The sequence below is a fragment of the Parasteatoda tepidariorum genome, chromosome 5 (assembly GCF_982258835.1).
Source record: "Parasteatoda tepidariorum strain Cologne lab strain chromosome 5, Ptep-v5.0, whole genome shotgun sequence".
Taxonomy (NCBI): Eukaryota; Metazoa; Arthropoda; class Arachnida; order Araneae; family Theridiidae; genus Parasteatoda; species Parasteatoda tepidariorum.
The window spans coordinates 117375033-117396173 of NC_141759.1; the positions used below are offsets into that span (position 1 = coordinate 117375033).

A 21141-nucleotide genomic window follows, 5' to 3' on the forward strand; every position below is an offset into this window, starting at 1 on the left:
ATTTAATTTTCAGTACTATTACAAATATTTATTTTGTTAGAATTATTTTTATATGGTAAAATTTGCATAAGTATCTCTTTTTCCGAAAAGGAATATTAATGACTTTTTTTTTACCAATTTTAAAGTTATTTTTTAAATAAATACTTTATTTTAAAAAATACGCCATTAAATGCTTATTTTCTAATAATTTTCTGTTTGAGTTATACAAAAAAGCTTTCAAGCTGTTTATTGAAAAACAGTTTTTTTGTTTTACTTTTTTTTTTACAACTAAATATAGATCAGAGTTAGATTGCATAGTATTCATATAAAGAGAAATTTTTGTATGATGAATTTTCTAAAATAAATTACTTAAAATCTGAAAAATATTTTACATTTTAAAAATATATTTCTAAGATGAGAAGCCAAAAATATTAGGAATTATGAATCAAACTGTGAAGTTCAGGATGATTAAACCATAGCCATTCTCAAATAAAAACTAAAATACAATGATTTTAATCATTTATGAAGGAATTTTTCGTCTTAGTTAAGAACTAATTAATTTCTGACCATGTAAGTAAAACTTAATTGTACCTTAAATACATATACTTTTTTAACACCCAAAAGAACATGATTATAAAAGTTTCAATAAAACTCATAAATACCTAGGGGCCCTACCATAAGCTACCGGGAATGGAATGAAGATTCCCAGCTGGAAAGTGAAACTGGGAAAGTTTGGTTCCATGAACGTTCAATACCGTACCATGGAATCAGACATTCCACGATAACTCGTTTCTCAGGGCGTGGCTAAAATTTAACCAATCACACAATTTACTTTAGATTTTCCTTTTTAGTTTGGCAGCATTAGCATGACTAAAACGAAACGAGCTTCTGCTATTTAGATAATATTTTTGACGATTTATTGTTTTCTTTTTATAATGTTTTTCTGTTTTCATTAGACTAAAAAAACATAAACTGCGAATACTTTGAAATATTCTTTAATTTATTATACATATAATTTATTACTAATTAAAAACTGTCATATTTAACATGTATAATTCATAGAATAAAATCATTTTTTCATAATAAATATTTCAGATATATCTTTTAATGTGTTTCACTATTTGTTTTAAATATTTTTTAAAAAGTACAACTCTTAAAATAAAGATTATATTTTAATGAATTAAGTTTCAAAATTTCGTGCCTGAGTTCTGCATGTAGATAGATTACTGATTATACTAGTTTTTAAATAAAAACTAATTGCCAGAAAGAAATCAAATTTTATCAGACAAAAAATTAACGTTTACCAATCGGTCTCTTAGAAATTAACTTAATTTCAGAAAAGTTCATTAGTTTTCAATTAAATTTGTAACAATATGAATGACTAAAGTTACTACTTTGCTTATTACTTTGGTTTATTTGTTACATTATTAAAGTGGCTGTTTTTTACTGATAATTAAATAAATATGTTCACAAGAAATTAATTTATAGATTTGTGTAAACAAAATTTTTGTGATTTGTAAAATTTTTCACGTTTGAAATACTTAAAAATTATAGTTTAAGGAACTACTTCCACAGCTTTTATAGTATATATTTTAATGGAAGAATGAGAATAAAAGATTTTAAAATGAGTAAAAGAAGAAATAAGTACATATTTCATAAATATTTTTCGAAGCATTTTTATTCTATTTTCTTTTTCGCATTTCTTATTGTAAATAAATTGTTTACTTTATAATACATCATGCCTGCAACAAATTCCTTTAAATTTGCTGCTATCTGTATATAGTATAAAAAACTATCGTTCGGAATGAAGTTAAATACTGTTGAATTAAAAGTTCATTGAAAGAAAATTAAAAAAAGAAATGATTGGAACTTCAAAAAAAGGAATTGGTCAAGTTATATATCCCAGGTAATATAAGATAAAAAATAGTAACAATTATCATATAATAAGAGCATAATTATATTTCGTTTGCTGTAATTTCTTAGTTAACTCTGAAAGTATTTTTTCGTTCACACGAAACAAAACATCTCTTAATAATCGTCTTGAAAATGGCTCGGGCACGTTTATCTTTTAGATATTTTGAAATCTTCCCTTATGAAATAGAAAATAATTAAGACATTCATCGGCGAAATATCGTATTTAGTTCTCAAAAATTCACCATTCCCTCCAAGAATCAGGATTCCGGGCGGTAGACATCGGCTGGTAAGAAAACCGGTTGTTTTTTGCCAAGAAACTCTTTCCAAGGTGTTCGTGGTGGGGGGAAATAATTCCCGTTGGAACGTGACGTCATTCCCAGATGGAATTTCATTCCATGGAGCTCATGGTAGGGTTCCAGGTATTTATGAATTTTAAGTATTTACCTGGGTAAATACCCAGGGTATTATATAATATAATATCTAAATAGTGAAATACAAATTTTACAGTATCTTATCTGCTGTAGCGTATTTTATAGATAAGACTTAATATTCTATTAAATTAAGGTAGTTGATTAATATGCATTTTACAGTGCTGACACCCTACTTACAACAATGCTCATAGTACTTTTCTTATTCCTGTTATAAAGATATAGACTAGAAGAATTTAACACTAAGTAAAATTAATGATAGGATGATTTTAAACTTTTAACAAACGATAATTGATCAATATATAACTATACCATTTAAAAAGTGTTTACATAATAGAATGTTAAAAATATAAAAGGTAATGCAAGGTAGTTAAAGGTAAGTAGTAAATGAAACATTTAGGTAGCAAAACTGAAAACTAGCACCTTAGTTACATTTAGCAGGTCTATTATGTTACAAAAATAAATTAATAAATGACCCACATGTTAAAAATTCATATTGTAGGCTCGTCATATAAGAACTCGTTCATTATCAATTAATAAATTTAAAGTTTGGTTTCAGTAGTTATTATAAATTTTAAAACACACAAGAAAGAGAATTATTGGCTTAAGTTATTTTTTAATTATGTAAATATTTTATTATGTAAATGCCTTTAACTACCTATTGTAAATTCTTGTGAGTTGTTCTTTCTAAGCATTTACCTCAAGAAGGAAACTTTAAAATACAAGGGAAAAATCTGTACTTTTTCAGGAGCACAATCATCTCTCTAATCTAATCAAAGTTCATAAATTGTATGTAAAAATTAAGTTTATTGTTAATTACTAACTAACCATTAGATCAGCTGATAGCCTCTAGTTTTTGACTACCAATGATACCACCATCAATTCTTTCTTGTTTGCAATCTTCAGCTTCCAAAAGAATTTCAAGGATATCCAACAATTTCATCATCTAGATAAGAAAGAAAAAATATTTTAAATTAAGTACATAAATAAGCATAGCTATCAACATGAAAAAAAAAAAAAACAATCTGAGGATTTTGCAAAACTGTACATTTTACACCAACCAACTCTCAAACCATATCGATATTTTTTTATGAGCTTCGAAATTTGATAATAAGCTCACTTTAAAACCAATTTCTAGAAAGTACCAATTTAACTAAGGAACTATTTTTTTTTAATACAAACTAATTAGCGCTAAAAAAAAAGTTTCTTAGTGATAAACTTTGTATATTTTGAGTGTCTTAAAGTCAAGCAAATATTTGCACATAATGCTTTTTTTTATGATTGGTGCCCTTTTTTAGGGGCTCTTTCCAGTTTCCAATGGCCTTTTTAAGGTCTAGAATGAACACCGTAGACTTTGTATCTTAATATAACAGTTACAAAACAATGAAATAAAGATAATATTTCAATTAAAAATAGCAATTGGAATACTGAGAAGTAATGTTTAAAAACATTAGAGCATTTCAGATTAACAAAGCTAAGTATTACACAATACACACAAATTTATCAAGAAAATAAATAAACAAATAAACTGGTTCCTCGAACGTTAAGCACTGTTTTAAACTAGCAAATGAATTATTTCAGTTTTGTTATCTCTTACTAATGAGTAAATTTATTGTTCACTTCGTTACAGAACGATATAATATATATATACCACACCAAACAGGTATACACCATTTATAATATCCTACACAATTCAATAATTTTTCTCCAAATAAAACTTCAAAATAAAAGAGACCACTTATAATAAATTTGAAACTAAAACTAGCTCAAAAATAACAAGTGGAATATCGACCTAAATAAAGCAAAAATTGAAATACTAGTACTATTTTGATCTTATGATATATATATATGCCCCATCCCTGCAGATAATTTCGTTTCTGAATATAATATTTATATAAAAATTACTATAACATAAAATACTCAAGCAACCTATCACTAGTCAACATGCAGAGTAAGTATTAAAAAAGGTTGTGCACCCCAAAATTTGTAGTTTCAAAGAATTTTTTTTATTTTAGTCGAATTTTTTTAATTTAAAAATTATCTTTTTGTTATTTTTTCAATTAATTAATGCTAAAAGCAATTCAAATGCTAATAAAAAAAAATTGTTGACATTAAATCAGTTTCGAAGGACTGTGTGAAAATATTTTTACGCTTTTAGCTTACTAATTTTCTATCCGTTATTAGTTTTTTTGGAATTCAAATTTTATGAAAGGTAAGATAGCAGTGCGCGGCAGACTATTTGGTAAACATCTTAAAAAAAAGAGCAGAAATTAGAATAAATAATCTAATTCTAAGCGTAGAGTTTGCGTGTTTGAATCTCGCTTTTACCCTGGATTTATCCTCGAACTGTCCTTCGCAGTATTTTATTTTATTACTGTCGTTGAACAGCCGATCCAATTTCAGGGTTTACAACTACTAATGTTCAACTCTGTAGTCTTGTAATTTTGAACCCAATACAGATGACAAGGGAACCCCTGTATCAAATATTCGGAGAAATTTTGCCTCCATGACGGACTTTTTTGATGAGACTAACCCGCATTATAGTTGCATGGAGAATAAAACAGCAAAAACCTCCCTCGGTTAGCCTGACTGCAAAGGAACCCATGATCCGTCTACCACTGAGGACACTCTCTATATTTTTATTTTATTTAACAACCAATCCGATTTTTTGTGTTCACGACTACTCATGTCCAACTCAGTAGTCTTGTGATTTTTAACCAAATCCAGAAGACAAGGGAACACCTAGGCCTAGTATTGGGAGAAATTTGCCTACGTGGAGAACTTTATGATGGAACTAACCCGCATTTGAGTTACATGGAAAGGAAATCCACGAAAAACTCCCACAGTTTTGTTTTGCCTGACGACGAGCTGAATCTAACTACTACTACTAAGGATACGTTACTACTAAGGATACGTTACATCAGCACTATGGTTGGTGCGGGCCGGGTGCAGATCTCGAATCAATAAGCCATTGTCGGGATTCGAACCCGGTTCACCGTATTAGAAGTCAAAAACTCTATCCCCTGAGCCACCGTGCTCCAACTTCTCTGTATTGAGCTATCTGTCTCTCTATTTGACAAAGGTATAATAAAAATAAAGGGGATATTTCCGTATCGTGATCTAAAACGCCAACTACGATCTCCAAGGAGCCAAATTGATTTTAATGGGAAAAATTATTAAGAAAAACATGTAAATGTTTGCTTGGGAGTGGCTATGAGTTACACCCTTCGAGTTAGTCTCATTTTACGACGTTTCTTTTAGTTTCTCGCAGTCCGCTGTCCTGAAGTGATCAAGACATAGCGATTATTCGATCATGGTACGGAAATCTTCCCAGTCTAAATTGAGCACATAAACCTGCAGATCTAATAAATAATAACCAAATTTTTCAGCAAGTTTGAGTCAATCTTATATGACTTTAAATGTTGCTACAGTTATCAAAGTGCCCTCGAATGATGATCTGTTAAATATTTTCTTTTTCTTGATTAAATTTTCTTTGAGGAATTTGCTTATTATTTTATTAAAGGCATAATAGAGCATGAATTCATTTTTTTTATTATCTATTACTAGCTAAGTACCCGTTTTTGTGTTTTTTCAATTTTTTTTCCATATTTATCAGTAATTAATTCGACTAAAAAAAGTATAATATATCGATATTTGAATATTGGGGAAAAGGAATAGAAATTCTATGAAAAAAAATTGTAATGCTCACTGAAAGAAGAGTAAAAAATATATATATATATATATATACAAATGTATTTTAATGAGTAATATAAAATCAAATTAAATATCTTTATTAAAGAAAATTTATAGAGTTTAAACAAAAAGCAAAACTTAAAAGCAAAATTTATTATCGCAATAATTGAACAAAAAATGCATTAATTTACGATAAAATTAGCATGCATAAGTAACTATGAGTAATTATTTGAATGTATGATTTATAATTCCCAGGATGTAATAAATATCGGAATTTTTAAAATCATCTGGGATTGCATTATAAAAACTGCCAAAAATTAAAGAATAACATGAATTTTCAATAAAAACGGACAAAACACAGTAGATTAAAAAGTGATTATTTAAATCTGTTATTTAAAACTCGCGTGTTGTAATGAAACTGAGATTTTTCACACTAAAAGCATAGCAATTACTTAGCATTATTCAGGTAGTAACAAAGTATATTAAATCAAAATAAGTTTACGCGATATTAAAATAAGTTTCACGTAAGATTGGAAAGAAGCTTTGGCTCTTAATTTGAAAAAATAATAACTTATAACTTGTCGCAACTTTCTTTTTTAAAAAAATCATGACTTTCCTCTCCACATAACACAAATGCTGGTTAGTTTCACAAAAAGTGATGAGGAAAAGATACTTGATCCAGGAGTTCCCTTGTCTTCTGGATCGGGTTCAACTTAGGAATATAGTGAAGTTAATAAATTTTATCTGAAAAAGAGATGTAGTTATTATAGTTAGAAACAGTAATAAAAGTAATAATAAAAAAGCAATAGTTGTTTTAGCTTTTCATATAAGAAGTTCAGTGCTATAGCATAGGTGGAGAGTCCAAAAGCGAGAGTAAAATCTGTAAATTTGCATGAATCGACCACAGTGCTGACTTGAAATATCTTCAGTGGTAGATAGATCATGGTGTGGAGTCCCTTTACAGTCAGGCTAATCGATAGAGGTTTTCATGGTTTTCCAATAATAATAATAATATAATATATTAGAGAAAATAATCAAATTATTTAACAAAAGTCCCTTAATGCAAAACAAGAGTGAAGGATGATTTTAAAAATTGAATTATTTTCAAACATTAAAAAAAAAATTTAAATTCCTGAATTTCCAGAAACCTGCTTCGAAATGTCTAAGACAAATTTGTTTAATATTTTATGTAATTTATTAAAACAGTTAACAACGTTACAAATATCCCTTGATACTTTTGAATAGAACAGTATTCACTTAACAAAATTATTCAATGCAAAATAAGATCATGGTTTATAATAAATAAGTAAAATTTTTTAACTACCCAAAATACCATGAAATCAACAGAATTTTCCAACATCTAGAGCAAAATCAGTGCATAAATGAAATAGAAATCAATACCATTTTTCTTTTAGCTTAAAGATTTCTTCAAATTTAAATGGAATGAAAAAAATAATGATATCAATTCTGTTAAAATTATTTGTGTTTTTGAATCATGTGCACAATTTTTACACAGCTCTGCCTTAAATTTGCACGGTTTCACCCAACAGGCTTGCTCGTGTGGCAAGTGACATTAGAAACAACATTTTTACACAATAGTGATAATAAAGAAATTGTGTTTTTTGCTCTTTCTTATTCAATGTTTTCATTCAAAATTTACCCTATAATAATTATTTTACTATACACTAAACTCCTCTTTAACTGTGAGTGGATTATTCACTTCAGTTTATCACACACAGTATCACAATATCACAGGAAAAAATTTCCTGTTCATTAAATATTTCAATAACTACAATTCACAAATATTTATTTTACTGAACTAGATGATCCACGAATGAACCTGATCAACATCAATGTTCATTAATAATACTAAGTTAAATAAATGTTAAATGAGCAATGAAATAAGCACACAGACAATCTTTCAATTCTATATACTGATAATTTATAAATTTCTATTCATAAATTTACATTGAATTTGAAAACTGTTACTTTTTATTTAGTAACAAAAAGGTTAAGTTTTTCTCCACCAATACTTGAAATAATTTAAAAAGTTATATTAAGAATCAGCTAGACTTATTGCCTTGTTTTTAAGTTCTGATAAAAGTTGTGCCAACATTCTATTTGTTTTAAAAATTTTACTTAAATTTAAGAAAAATGAAAAGCAGCATGGTGTAAATTTTATAAAATATACATTAAAAAAGAAAAGGAAATCAATAAATAAAAAGACATAAGTTTTTACATAATGAGTACTTGCTTTGCCATTGAAATCTAACTGTTGCATTTCTTGATCAGAATTTCTAATCCCAATGAAAGCGCATAATTGAGAGCCTTGCTCACTTTCACCATCTCGAACTATTTGCTCCTGTTTTTTCCTCCAACCATCTCCAAGTAGATAGACAGATGGGGGACGGCAAAAAAACCTAAAAATGCATGATTTTGTACGTCAGCAGTTTTAAAAGCAATAAAATTACAGTCATACATCAACATTACAAATTCAAAGAGAAAGCAAAAAAATATGTTAATGAATGAAAACGGTAATTTGTTTAACATTTTCACCAAAATAATAACTGTGTTGGCCTTTTAAATTTTATAAAGCACGTATTTGCCTCAAAAAACAGATACTTCTGACATAGCCAAATTTTCTGACATAACCAAATTTTTCAACAAAAAATAAGAACCTTTTATAAATATTTTGTGAAATAAAATATTTGGCTATCAAAAGGAGTCTGCCCCCCTTCACCGTTAGAAAAACAAATGTAATTCAAGTTCATGATATACAGGTTTAACTATAATTTTAATTTATAAAAGAAAAAAATAACATTTTTACCTTTTTTCACTGCCATATGATTTTTGAGCAACTTTAGCATGCAGGATAACAAGCACCATATCACCCCTTTCTCTCAAATATTTTTTCATACATTCCCTGGAAACAAAAATAGTAATGCTAAATAAGTTTTATATCATAGTATAAATAGGAAAAAAAATGTCAAGTGGAATAAATAGTAAGTTTTAATTCTAAATAATTATATAGGATGAAAATCATTTTAGAAATATTAAAGTAACCTATCTCTAATTATAAGCATTTTAAACCTGATTTTGATTTTTAAAAGCTCTTCCGCCAAGAAAAATAAAATACACTAGCTTAAATGAAGGATCTAGGTAGGAATTAACTAGATTGTATTTTAACATATGTAACATATTTTAAAAATATACTAATGGGTGATATTTTTCTCCCCTGTGGCAACATTGTCACAGAACAATACCGAGTTCTTGAAAAAAGATTTTTCTGTTAGGAAGTAAATAATTTTGGTTTTCTTCTCAGCAGAAATTTTCATTCTAGTAATTTTTTTTATTTAGTTATTACTTTTGATTTCACATAGTTTTTAAAATCCTATATTACTAATTTGATATTATTTATTACAGCAACTGAATCTTGAAATGAAAACACGCATTTAGTAACCCTTTTTCGAAGAAACCGATTCGCGTGATTTCGCTTCAATATTTTTTCCCCCCGGTAGTTACTGCTATGGATTTCACAACTTTTTTATTATTTTCTTTTAATGTGATAATTAACAAAATTGCTTAAAAGGAAATTATTAGTGTGTTTCCCCCCTACAAAATGCAAGAATATCTGCCATAATATTAGATTTTTAAAAAAAAAAAAAATTTAAGTTGGCGTTACCATGTTTGTTTTTTTTCCACCTAAATTAAAACCATTATAAAAGAATAATTTAAACTTTAAATTATTAATAAATAATTTCATTAATAAGAAATAAAAAAAAAATTAGTACTCTCACATTATTTATTTTAATATTTACCTGAAAAACTAATCTATATGGATAGTGATACGTCTAAAAGCTACTTAAAAATCACAGTACAGAAAATGAATACGATTTTCAACACACCAAAAACAAATCCATTTGTTTAAGAGACCATTTATAACCAATAAATCAATCCAGTGATGAAGTCGTTCAGATACACGAGAGCTTTCTGAGATCGTAAAAAAAATCTGGTATATATTCATCTGGTGTCCATTCCTGTGAAATAATAAAATGTTTGAATGAGAAACTTTATTGCAGTGGACAGTGACTATAAATGTGTAATGACTATAATCATATAATTTTTCTATAATTCCATAACAGAGAAGATTAATTCTTAATGATACAATTCTTAATGAGTGTCTACCAAGAGGTCAGTAAGTCAATATTTAAAATTTCCTAAACTGTAATAAGTACATAAAGGGTTTATTTACCTATAAAATAATCTTAATATATAACTGAACACATGTTTATTACATCAAAACTAGCAATATATGTGTTTTTATCTCATTCTTCTGGCATAATTTCTTTAAATAATTTTTGTATATTTTACCTAAATCTAAAAAAAAAGTGTGCCCCTCCCCCAAAAAAAAAAAGAAAATGTTCTTCAAAAGGGTATTTTTAGACAGAAATAAAAATTCACTTTTTTCTACTGTCTTTTCTTTATCAATGATTACTACATTCTAAGGGTTTTCAACTATCCACCTATCATTATTTCGTCTAATCTTCCAACTTGGTTTACGTAATCAAATGAAAAACAGAATTCACAGTATTGTTGCTTCATAATTATTAAAAAATGTGAAAAACACAGAAGGGTGCTATTTAATAAATTACTAAAAAAGAGAGGTAGATTGTATAAAACACAGTAATTCAATGTTGTAAATTTGATTATCAAAAAATTATTTTATAAAACATACATTAAAGAAATTTTTTAAAAAATAAAAAAAACTATGTTTAATTTCAGTAGCATCATCAAAAAAGTAAGTATTATTGGCATATATCAATAAATTAGTCATATTTCACAAAAACAATTAACTTCAATTATTTAACTTAGCAAATAAAAAATCAAAAATTTGTCTCTTTACACAAAAATAAAGTTAGCTGAATAAACTTTTATTTGCAAGAATTTTTAACTGAGAACAATTTAATCAATTACATAGCTGTTAGTAGTATACAAGGTGTGACAAAACTAATGGTTTCAACTATAAAGGGTAAAAGAATTTACCAAAGCAAAAAACTTTCAACAAAAAATGTGGGCTCAAAAACCAAGATGAAAGTGGGTCTTTCTTGAGAAAAAGGGAAAATATAGTAAACAAAGATTTTTATTCCAGATTGTCAAGAAATTTTGGATTGGTAATGGTTACGAATATTTACTGGCAAAAGCTTATTTTTTCCAGGACATTGAAAAAAAAATGAAAAAAACCGAAATAAATTTAATGAAATGGGTGATAGTAAAAATAGCCAAATAGAATTGTTTAGCAATCTGTTCCTACATAAACATATTTGAATTTAAATAAATTACAATTTAATATAATAACAGGAAATGTAGTTTTTTTACATTTCTTTTTTAAAATAACTATACTTGTATTATTAAAGTTTCATACAAAATTATAAAACCTATATAATATCGAATTTAAGAGTTGGTTTGAGTACTATTCATACTTCAGTATTTCATATTAAAAATTACTATTCTATTTACGATATCAAAATACGATTTGAAGTAGAAAATACAATAAGCATGGTATACCACTCAAAGATTAAATTAGTTCCATGACTAATTTAAACATTTAGTGGGTGGAAATAAAACTAACCAAGCATATAGCTTCATCAAAAGCATACTGCTTAATGTTCTTTAAAGGAATTCCCAAGAGACGATAGATTTCTTAAATGAGGTCCATTCTTCATAGACTTATAAAAATAGAAAATTTTAATCTCATTTCTCGAAGCTGATTGAAAAAACAAAAAATTAAATTTTCTGCCAAATTTGTATTCAGTTTGTTTTGATTACGACGTTTCTGACCTTCTATTTCTGTTACATGAGTTCTTTAATCTTAAATTTTAATTGAAATGCCTAAAGCATCTAGCTCACCCGTTGTTTAACCTCAAGGGACATTCTCACTGTTTAAGAAAAATTCGCGAAAGGGAGACAGAGATTTGAAGCATAACCTGGTAAATGAAATCCTTTAACTAGAAAGGCTAAAATAAAACACTTGGGTATGGAGAAGTATTAAAAACGGCAGAGAAAATATGTATTGAAAGTTTTTCAGACTTGCCATCACAGTTTGGACTTTTTGTAGAGGGGGTTAGATAGTTTCCATGACACTGGTTGGGATCATAGGTTCGCGTGCTTTCTGACAGCCCTGTCAAAATACGGTGGTTTGGAGTATACTAGCGAGACTTCGCTGACCTAAAGATTAATGAAGCTAGAAGATTAAAGAAAATGACATAAATTATTACTTTTTATTTTTTAATAATAAAAAATAATTTTTTGATAATGCAATTAAATTGTAATTTATCTTTTCTTTGAAGAGGAAATACCTTTGAAGAGTCACTCCATGACTTGTTTAGAACATTAATACAAAAAAATTCGCAAATATAATTATTACAAAAAATGTAGAAAACTATTGAAACTCAAAATCTAAAAATTGTGAACAGGATTCTGCTCACAATTTTCACTGCATTCGAATGCAGTGAAAGACTTTTCTACAAATAATACAAAAAGAGTGGTTTTAAACTATTATTCTTTTATTTAACTTTCTTTTATTTAACGTACTTTTACAAACGTATTTAAAACTTTTCTTTTAACTCTAAGTTTCCAAACATTTACACTTGGTCTAAGGAAAAGTCAAAAGGGGTGTCTTAACTAAAATTAAAATTTCTGAAGGAAAAGAAAATGCAAATTTTTTTAAGTATTACTGGCTTGTTAAAATCTTTAACATTTTTGAATCATACTTCGCGCTCCCTTAATTTTGAAAACATTTCTTTATTTTCTGAAAATATATTTTGATTCGAAAATTGTTTTTTTCATATTCATTACATCAAACTAAAAATTTTCATAATTTTTTTTATATCTACCCTAAAGATCGGCATCACTACAGAAAAAAAAGCAACTAAAGCTTAATTCAAGATAAAAAAAAAAAAAAATGCTTTTAAAATAACATTTTGCGATTTATAAATGTTCAGGATATTTTTCACTAATTTTATTCAATTCGACTTTTTGAAAATGTATAATTATTCCCTTTAAGATTGATCCTATGTTTTCATGACGGAAAAGAGTTGAGCGTTCAGTATATAAAATAAAAATATAACAAATTTCATGAAAAAATAGCTAATGTTCAACTAATGGTTTGTCCATTGACTTGGCTACAGCCCCTGAATTAGACAGGCCGACTCATCATCTATTTTTGCTCCAAAGAGCTAAACATAAGCACAATACTAACATAACGTTAACTTGCGAACTTTTTTGCTCCAATATTGCTTGATAGGTCAGCTCTGATAATATAGGAGCCTTAGATTTGGCCAATGGTGCATGCACGCAACGTTTTATTTTTTAAATAAAAAATTATTATTCATACACGAAAGTTTTTTTTGTGCCATAATTTCTGTATCTTAAGCATATTTCAATCTAAAAAATATCACTTGCCACTCAATAATTTTCTAAAATCTCAGATTATTATTTTTGTAATTAGATCTATTAAAAAAGCCCAGAAAGAACTAGTTTTTCATTAATCAGTTTAAATCGTTCTTTATGGTTTAATTAGGCATTTTTTTCCTGTTATAAATTTTTCAGGTGTGTTAGTGCGATATTTAATTTTTGTAACTGAGAACATAAAATTGTACACAGTAACTGAACAGTCAGTTTTAAATTCATAAATTATTGATTTCTACACATAAGACTTGATATACTGTTTAATTTTTCAATCCTACAATTCTTAACGTTGAAAATTTTCTTACCTGAGAAGAAATTTCCTTTTTTATTACTAATTAATTTAAATTTTAGCGTACTATTTTTGGTAATATTTAAATAGTATGTGTTCTAAAATGCACTTCGGGACGATTGCTAAGGACGGATGATAATAGCAACGATGCCAACCACAAAATTGAGGAAAATTAGATTAAGTGTGCAATAAAAGAAAATTAAATAAAAGAGAATTTTTCTTGGATTTGTATTTCAATTCAGGTAAAAAATTTAAAACGAAATAAAAACTTGAAATATAATTGGTAACAACAACAGACAAGAGAAAAATATCTAAAAAGGAAAGAAAGTCATCAAAGGCAGCTGGATTGAAAATCAGCTATCCGGTTTCACCCTAAGCTCCTGAATTTTTCTTGGGACATTCATCTTCTTTTAGATGCACCTTGATAATTTTTTTTAAAATTTTTTTCAGCACATGCGCTGTATAAAGCAACTACTTCAATTACTTTTATTTGGCGCAGTTTTTATTATTATTTTTTTTTAATTTTAAAGCAATAATTTCGTAATCAGTTTAAAATTGATTCAAACGCTTTGTTTAATTTTTTTTAAATAAGCTATAGCAAAAGTGGCACTAGACCTAGTATATATTTCGGACATTTATCAAAGATCTAGTCATACTAGGTCTGGATAAGTGCCATTGCAAGGTATACCCTACACTGATGTTTTTTTAAGGTCAAGTGCCACTGCCCGGTATACCCTACACTGATGTTTTTTTAAGGTCAAGTGCCATTGCCCGGTATACCCTACACTGACGTTTTTTAAGCTAAATATTCGCGGCGCAGGCGTATGAATCATGGCGCAGTTGGTAAAGCTGTGTGGCAAGTCAGATTTATTGTCCCGGGGGCCATGGGTTCGAAACCCTGCGAGGGTCGATATTCAAATTTTTTCTTTATATTACTTTTTTAAATATATTTTTGGATATTTCAACCTGAATCAAGTGTTCTGTGTATAAAAAAAGCTATTTTTTCTTAGGGAAATAGCGAATAATAGCTAATAATCGGAAAAATTTCGGAAAAATTTTATTTATTTATTTATTTTAATTTATATTATTTTTTTAACTTCTTTTCAATATTTTAAAGCGAATAAAGTCTTCTATATGTGAAAAGAAATATTTTTCTTTGCTAAAGAGTGAATAATGGCTGAAAAATGGACAGAAGTCATATCAGGAGGCGACGCACACATCACACCCCGTAACTCCCTATAATATTAACTGATAAATTTCAAACTCCTCCCAAAATTAGAATTTAAAGTATCGAAAATTTGAACCGAAGGAATTTTTTACATACCAATTAGAGGGCCCACAATCTGCCAAAATAAGTTTTGTTTACTAACCGGGAGGAGGTGTTTTATGCTAAATATTCGCGGGTAGGCATGTGAATCATGGCGCAGTTGGCAAAGCTGTGTGGCAAGTTAGATTTGGTGTCCCGGGGGCTGTGGGTTCGAAAACCTGCGGCGGTCGACATTCAAATTTTTTCTTTTTTTATATATTATTTTTTATTAAAATATTTTTCGATATTTTAATGTGAATCAAGTGTTCTGTATATAAAAAAAAAACAATTTCTTCTTTGGGAAATGGCGAATAATAGCTAATAATCGGATAAAGTTTATTTATTTATTTATTTTAATTTATATTATACCACCCCATAACTCCCTATAATATTAACTTATAAATTTCAAACTCCTCCCAAAATTAGAATTTAATATATCGAACAATTTTTCCGAAGGATTTTTTTATATACCAATTAGTAGGCCCACAATGGGCCAAAATAAGTTTTGTTTACTAACCGGGATAAGGCGCTTTAAGCTAAATATTCGCGGAGTAGGCATGTGAAGCATGGCGCAATTGGTAAAGCTGTGTGGCAAGTTAGATTTGTTGTCCCGGGTGCCATGGGTTCGAAACCCTGCAAGGGTTGATATTCAAATTTTTTCTTTTCTTTACATTATTTTTTTAAATTTATTTTTTGATATTTTAACCTGTATCAAGTGTTCTGTATATAAAAAAAAACTATTTTTTCATTGAGAAATAGCGAATAATAGCTAATAAACGGATACAATTCGGATAATTTTTATTTATTTATTTATTTTAATTTATATTATATTTTTAACTTTTTTTCAATATTTAAAAGCGAATAAAGTCTTCTATAAGTGAAAAGAAATATTTTTCTTTGTTAAACAGTGAATAAAGGCTGAAAAAGGGACAGAAGTCATATCATTAGGCACGCACACATCACACCCCGTAACTCCCTATAATATTAACCTATAAATTAGAAACTCCGCCCAAAATTAGAATTTAATGTATGAAACAATTGTACCGTAGGATATTTTTATATACCAATTAGTGGGCCCACAATCTGCCAAAATAAGTTTTGTTCACTATCCGGGAGGAGGTGTTTTAAGCTAAATATTGGCGGGGCAGGCATATGAATCATGGCGCAGTTGGTGAAGCTGTGTGGCAAGCTAGATTTGTTGTCCCGGAGGCCATGGGATCGAAACCCTGCGAGTGTCGATATTCAAATTTTTTCTTTTCTTTACATTATTTTTTTAAATTTATTTTTTGATATTTTAACTTGTATCAAGTGTTCTGTATATAAAAAAAACTATTTTTTCATTGGGAAATAGCGTATAATAGCTAATAAACGGATAAATTTTATTTATTTATTTATTTTAATTTATATTATTCTTTTAACTTGTTTTCAATACTTTAACGCAAATTAAGTGTTCTATATGAGGAAAGAAATATTTGTCTTTGCTAAAGAGTGAATAATGGCTGAAAAATGGACAGAAGTCATATCAGGAGGCGACGCACACATCACACCCCGTAACTCCCTATAATATTAACTGATAAATTTCAAACTCCGCCCAAAATTAGAATTTAATATATCGAACAATTTTACCGAAGGATTTTTTTAAAGACCAATTAGTGGGCCCACAATGGGCCAAAATAAGTTTTGTTTACTAACCGGGATAAGGCGTTTTAAGCTAAATATACGTGGAGTAGGCATGTGAAGCATGGCGCAGTTGGTAAAGCTGTGTGGCAAGTTAGATTTGTTGTCCCGGGGGCCATGGGTTCGAAACCCTGCGAGGGTCGATATTCAAATTTTTCTTTTCTTTATATTATTTTTTTAATATATTTTTTGATATTTTAACCTGTATCAAGTGTTCTGTATATAAAAAAACAACAACTTTTTCTTTGAGAAATAGCGAATAATAGCTAATAAACGGATACAATTCGGATAATTTTTATTTATTTATTTATTTTAATTTATATTATATTTTTAACTTCTTTTCAATATTTAAAAGCGAATAAAGTCTTCTATAAGTGAAAAGAAATATTTTTCTTTGTTAAACAGTGAATAAAGGCAGAAAAAGGGACAGAAGTCATATCATTAGGAACGCACACATCACACCCCGTAACTCCCTATAATATTAACTTATAAATTTCAAACTCCGCCCAAAAATAGAATTTAATGTATGAAACAATTGTACTGAAGGATTTTTTTATATACCAATTAGTGGGCCCACAATCTGCCAAAATAAGTTTTGTTTACTATCCGGGAGGAGGTGTTTTAAGTTAAATATTGACTGGGCAGGCATATGAATCATGGCGCAGTTGGTAAAGCTGTGTGGCAAGTTAGATTTGTTGTCCCGGAGGCCATGGGTTCGAAACCCTGCGAGTGTCGATATTCAAATTTTTTCTTTTCTTTACATTATTTTTTTTAATTTATTTTTTGATATTTTAACCTGTATCAAGTGTTCTGTATATAAAAGAAAACTATTTTTTCATTGGGAAATTGCGTATAATAGCTAATAAACGGATAAATTTTATTTATTTATTTATTTTAATTTGTATTATTTTTTTAACTTCTTTTCAATATTTTAAAGCAAATTAAGTGTTCTATATGAGGAAAGAAATATTTGTCTTTGCTAAAGAGTGAATAATGGCTGAAAAATGGACAGAAGTCATATCAGGAGGCGACGCACACATCACACCCCGTAACTCCCTATAATATTAACTTATAAATTTCAAACTCCGCCCAAAATTAGAATTTAATATATCTAACAATTTTACCGAAGGATTTTTTTAAAGACCAATTAGTGGGCCCACAATGGGCCAAAATAAGTTTTGTTTATTAACCGGGATAAGGCGTTTTAAGCTAAATATTCGCGGAGTAGGCATGTGAAGCATGGCGCAGTTGGTAAAGCTGTGTGGCAAGTTAGATTTATTGTCCCGGGGGCCATGGGTTCGAAACCCTGCGAGGGTCGATATTCAAATTTTTCTTTTCTTTATATTATTTTTTTAATATATTTTTTGATATTTTAACCTGTATCAAGTGTTCTGTATATAAAAAAACAACAACTTTTTCTTTGAGAAATAGCGAATAATAGCTAATAAACGGATACAATTCGGATAATTTTTATTTATTTATTTATTTTAATTTATATTATATTTTTAACTTCTTTTCAATATTTAAAAGCGAATAAAGTCTTCTATAAGTGAAAAGAAATATTTTTCTTTGTTAAACAGTGAATAAAGGCAGAAAAAGGGACAGAAGTCATATCATTAGGAACGCACACATCACACCCCGTAACTCCCTATAATATTAACTTATAAATTTCAAACTCCGCCCAAAAATAGAATTTAATGTATGAAACAATTGTACTGAAGGATTTTTTTATATACCAATTAGTGGGCCCACAATCTGCCAAAATAAGTTTTGTTTACTATCCGGGAGGAGGTGTTTTAAGTTAAATATTGACTGGGCAGGCATATGAATCATGGCGCAGTTGGTAAAGCTGTGTGGCAAGTTAGATTTGTTGTCCCGGAGGCCATGGGTTCGAAACCCTGCGAGTGTCGATATTCAAATTTTTTCTTTTCTTTACATTATTTTTTTTAATTTATTTTTTGATATTTTAACCTGTATCAAGTGTTCTGTATATAAAAGAAAACTATTTTTTCATTGGGAAATTGCGTATAATAGCTAATAAACGGATAAATTTTATTTATTTATTTATTTTAATTTGTATTATTTTTTTAACTTCTTTTCAATATTTTAAAGCAAATTAAGTGTTCTATATGAGGAAAGAAATATTTGTCTTTGCTAAAGAGTGAATAATGGCTGAAAAATGGACAGAAGTCATATCAGGAGGCGACGCACACATCACACCCCGTAACTCCCTATAATATTAACTTATAAATTTCAAACTCCGCCCAAAATTAGAATTTAATATATCTAACAATTTTACCGAAGGATTTTTTTAAAGACCAATTAGTGGGCCCACAATGGGCCAAAATAAGTTTTGTTTATTAACCGGGATAAGGCGTTTTAAGCTAAATATTCGCGGAGTAGGCATGTGAAGCATGGCGCAGTTGGTAAAGCTGTGTGGCAAGTTAGATTTATTGTCCCGGGGGCCATGGGTTCGAAACCCTGCGAGGGTCGATATTCAAATTTTTCTTTTCTTTATATTATTTTTTTAATATATTTTTTGATATTTTAACCTGTATCAAGTGTTCTGTATATAAAAAAACAACAACTTTTTCTTTGAGAAATAGCGAATAATAGCTAATAAACGGATACAATTCGGATAATTTTTATTTATTTATTTATTTTAATTTATATTATATTTTTAACTTCTTTTCAATATTTAAAAGCGAATAAAGTCTTCTATAAGTGAAAAGAAATATTTTTCTTTGTTAAACAGTGAATAAAGGCAGAAAAAGGGACAGAAGTCATATCATTAGGAACGCACACATCACACCCCGTAACTCCCTATAATATTAACTTATAAATTTCAAACTCCGCCCAAAAATAGAATTTAATGTATGAAACAATTGTACTGAAGGATTTTTTTATATACCAATTAGTGGGCCCACAATCTGCCAAAATAAGTTTTGTTTACTATCCGGGAGGAGGTGTTTTAAGTTAAATATTGACTGGGCAGGCATATGAATCATGGCGCAGTTGGTAAAGCTGTGTGGCAAGTTAGATTTGTTGTCCCGGAGGCCATGGGTTCGAAACCCTGCGAGTGTCGATATTCAAATTTTTTCTTTTCTTTACATTATTTTTTTTAATTTATTTTTTGATATTTTAACCTGTATCAAGTGTTCTGTATATAAAAGAAAACTATTTTTTCATTGGGAAATTGCGTATAATAGCTAATAAACGGATAAATTTTATTTATTTATTTATTTTAATTTGTATTATTTTTTTAACTTCTTTTCAATATTTTAAAGCAAATTAAGTGTTCTATATGAGGAAAGAAATATTTGTCTTTGCTAAAGAGTGAATAATGGCTGAAAAATGGACAGAAGTCATATCAGGAGGCGACGCACACATCACACCCCGTAACTCCCTATAATATTAACTTATAAATTTCAAACTCCGCCCAAAATTAGAATTTAATATATCTAACAATTTTACCGAAGGATTTTTTTAAAGACCAATTAGTGGGCCCACAATGGGCCAAAATAAGTTTTGTTTATTAACCGGGATAAGGCGTTTTAAGCTAAATATTCGCGGAGTAGGCATGTGAAGCATGGCGCAGTTGGTAAAGCTGTGTGGCAAGTTAGATTTATTGTCCCGGGGGCCATGGGTTCGAAACCCTGCGAGGGTCGATATTCAAATTTTTCTTTTCTTTATATTATTTTTTTAATATATTTTTTGATATTTTAACCTGTATCAAGTGTTCTGTATATAAAAAAAAACAATTTTTTCTTTGAGAAATAGCGAATAATAGCTAATAAACGGATACAATTCGGATAATTTTTATTTATTTATTTATTTTAATTTATATTATATTTTTAACTTCTTTTCAATATTTAAAAGCGAATAAAGTCTTCTATATGTGAAAAGAAATATTTTTCTTTGTTAAACAGTGAATAAAGGCTGAAAAAGGGACGGAAGTCATATTATTAGGCACGCACACATCACACCCCGTAACTCCCTCTAATATTAACCTATAAATTAGAAACTCCGCCGAAAATTAGAATTTAATGTATGAAACAATTGTACCGAAGGATTTTTTTATATACCAATTAGTGGGCCCACAATCTGCCAAAATAAGTTTTGTTTACTATCCGGGAGGAGGTGTTTTAAGCTAAATATTGGCGGGGCAGGCTTATGAATCATGGCGAAGTTGGTGAAGCTGTGTGGCAAGTTACATTTGTTGTCCCGGAGGCCATGGGATCGAAACCCTGCGAGTGTCGATATTCAAATTTTTTTTTTCTTTACATTATTTTTTTAAATATATTTTTTGATATTTTAACCTGTATCAAGCGTTCTGTATATAAAAAAAACAATTTTTTCTTTGGGAAATAGCGAATAATAGCTAATAA

At 28.6% G+C, this 21141-nt stretch overlaps 1 protein-coding gene across 35 annotated transcripts in view; it reads right to left on the reverse strand.

Moving 5' to 3' along the window:
- LOC147810073 (recombining binding protein suppressor of hairless-like) overlaps positions 1–11857 on the reverse strand; it is a 42130-nt gene extending 30273 nt beyond the window's left edge. For 25 of the 35 annotated variants that reach the window (XR_015434171.1, XR_015434162.1, XR_015434159.1 and 22 more), the window contains exons 1-4: positions 11644–11857; positions 9920–10051; positions 8842–8937; positions 8254–8434 (exon numbers count right to left, since the gene is read on the reverse strand). Coding sequence is in view for 3 of the 35 variants with exons in the window: in XM_087164946.1 (XP_087021072.1) it covers positions 3157–3267; positions 8254–8434; positions 8842–8937; positions 9920–10051; positions 11644–11669 (546 nt within the window). In the remaining 32 variants the exon portion in view is untranslated. Of the gene's footprint in view, positions 1–3149; positions 3268–6687; positions 6759–8253; positions 8435–8841; positions 8938–9919; positions 10052–11579 lie in introns of those variants that run through there. The other 10 variants (XR_015434165.1, XR_015434166.1, XR_015434167.1 and 7 more) reach the window with 6 other exon arrangements.
- Between the last annotated feature and the right edge of the window lie 9284 nt (positions 11858–21141).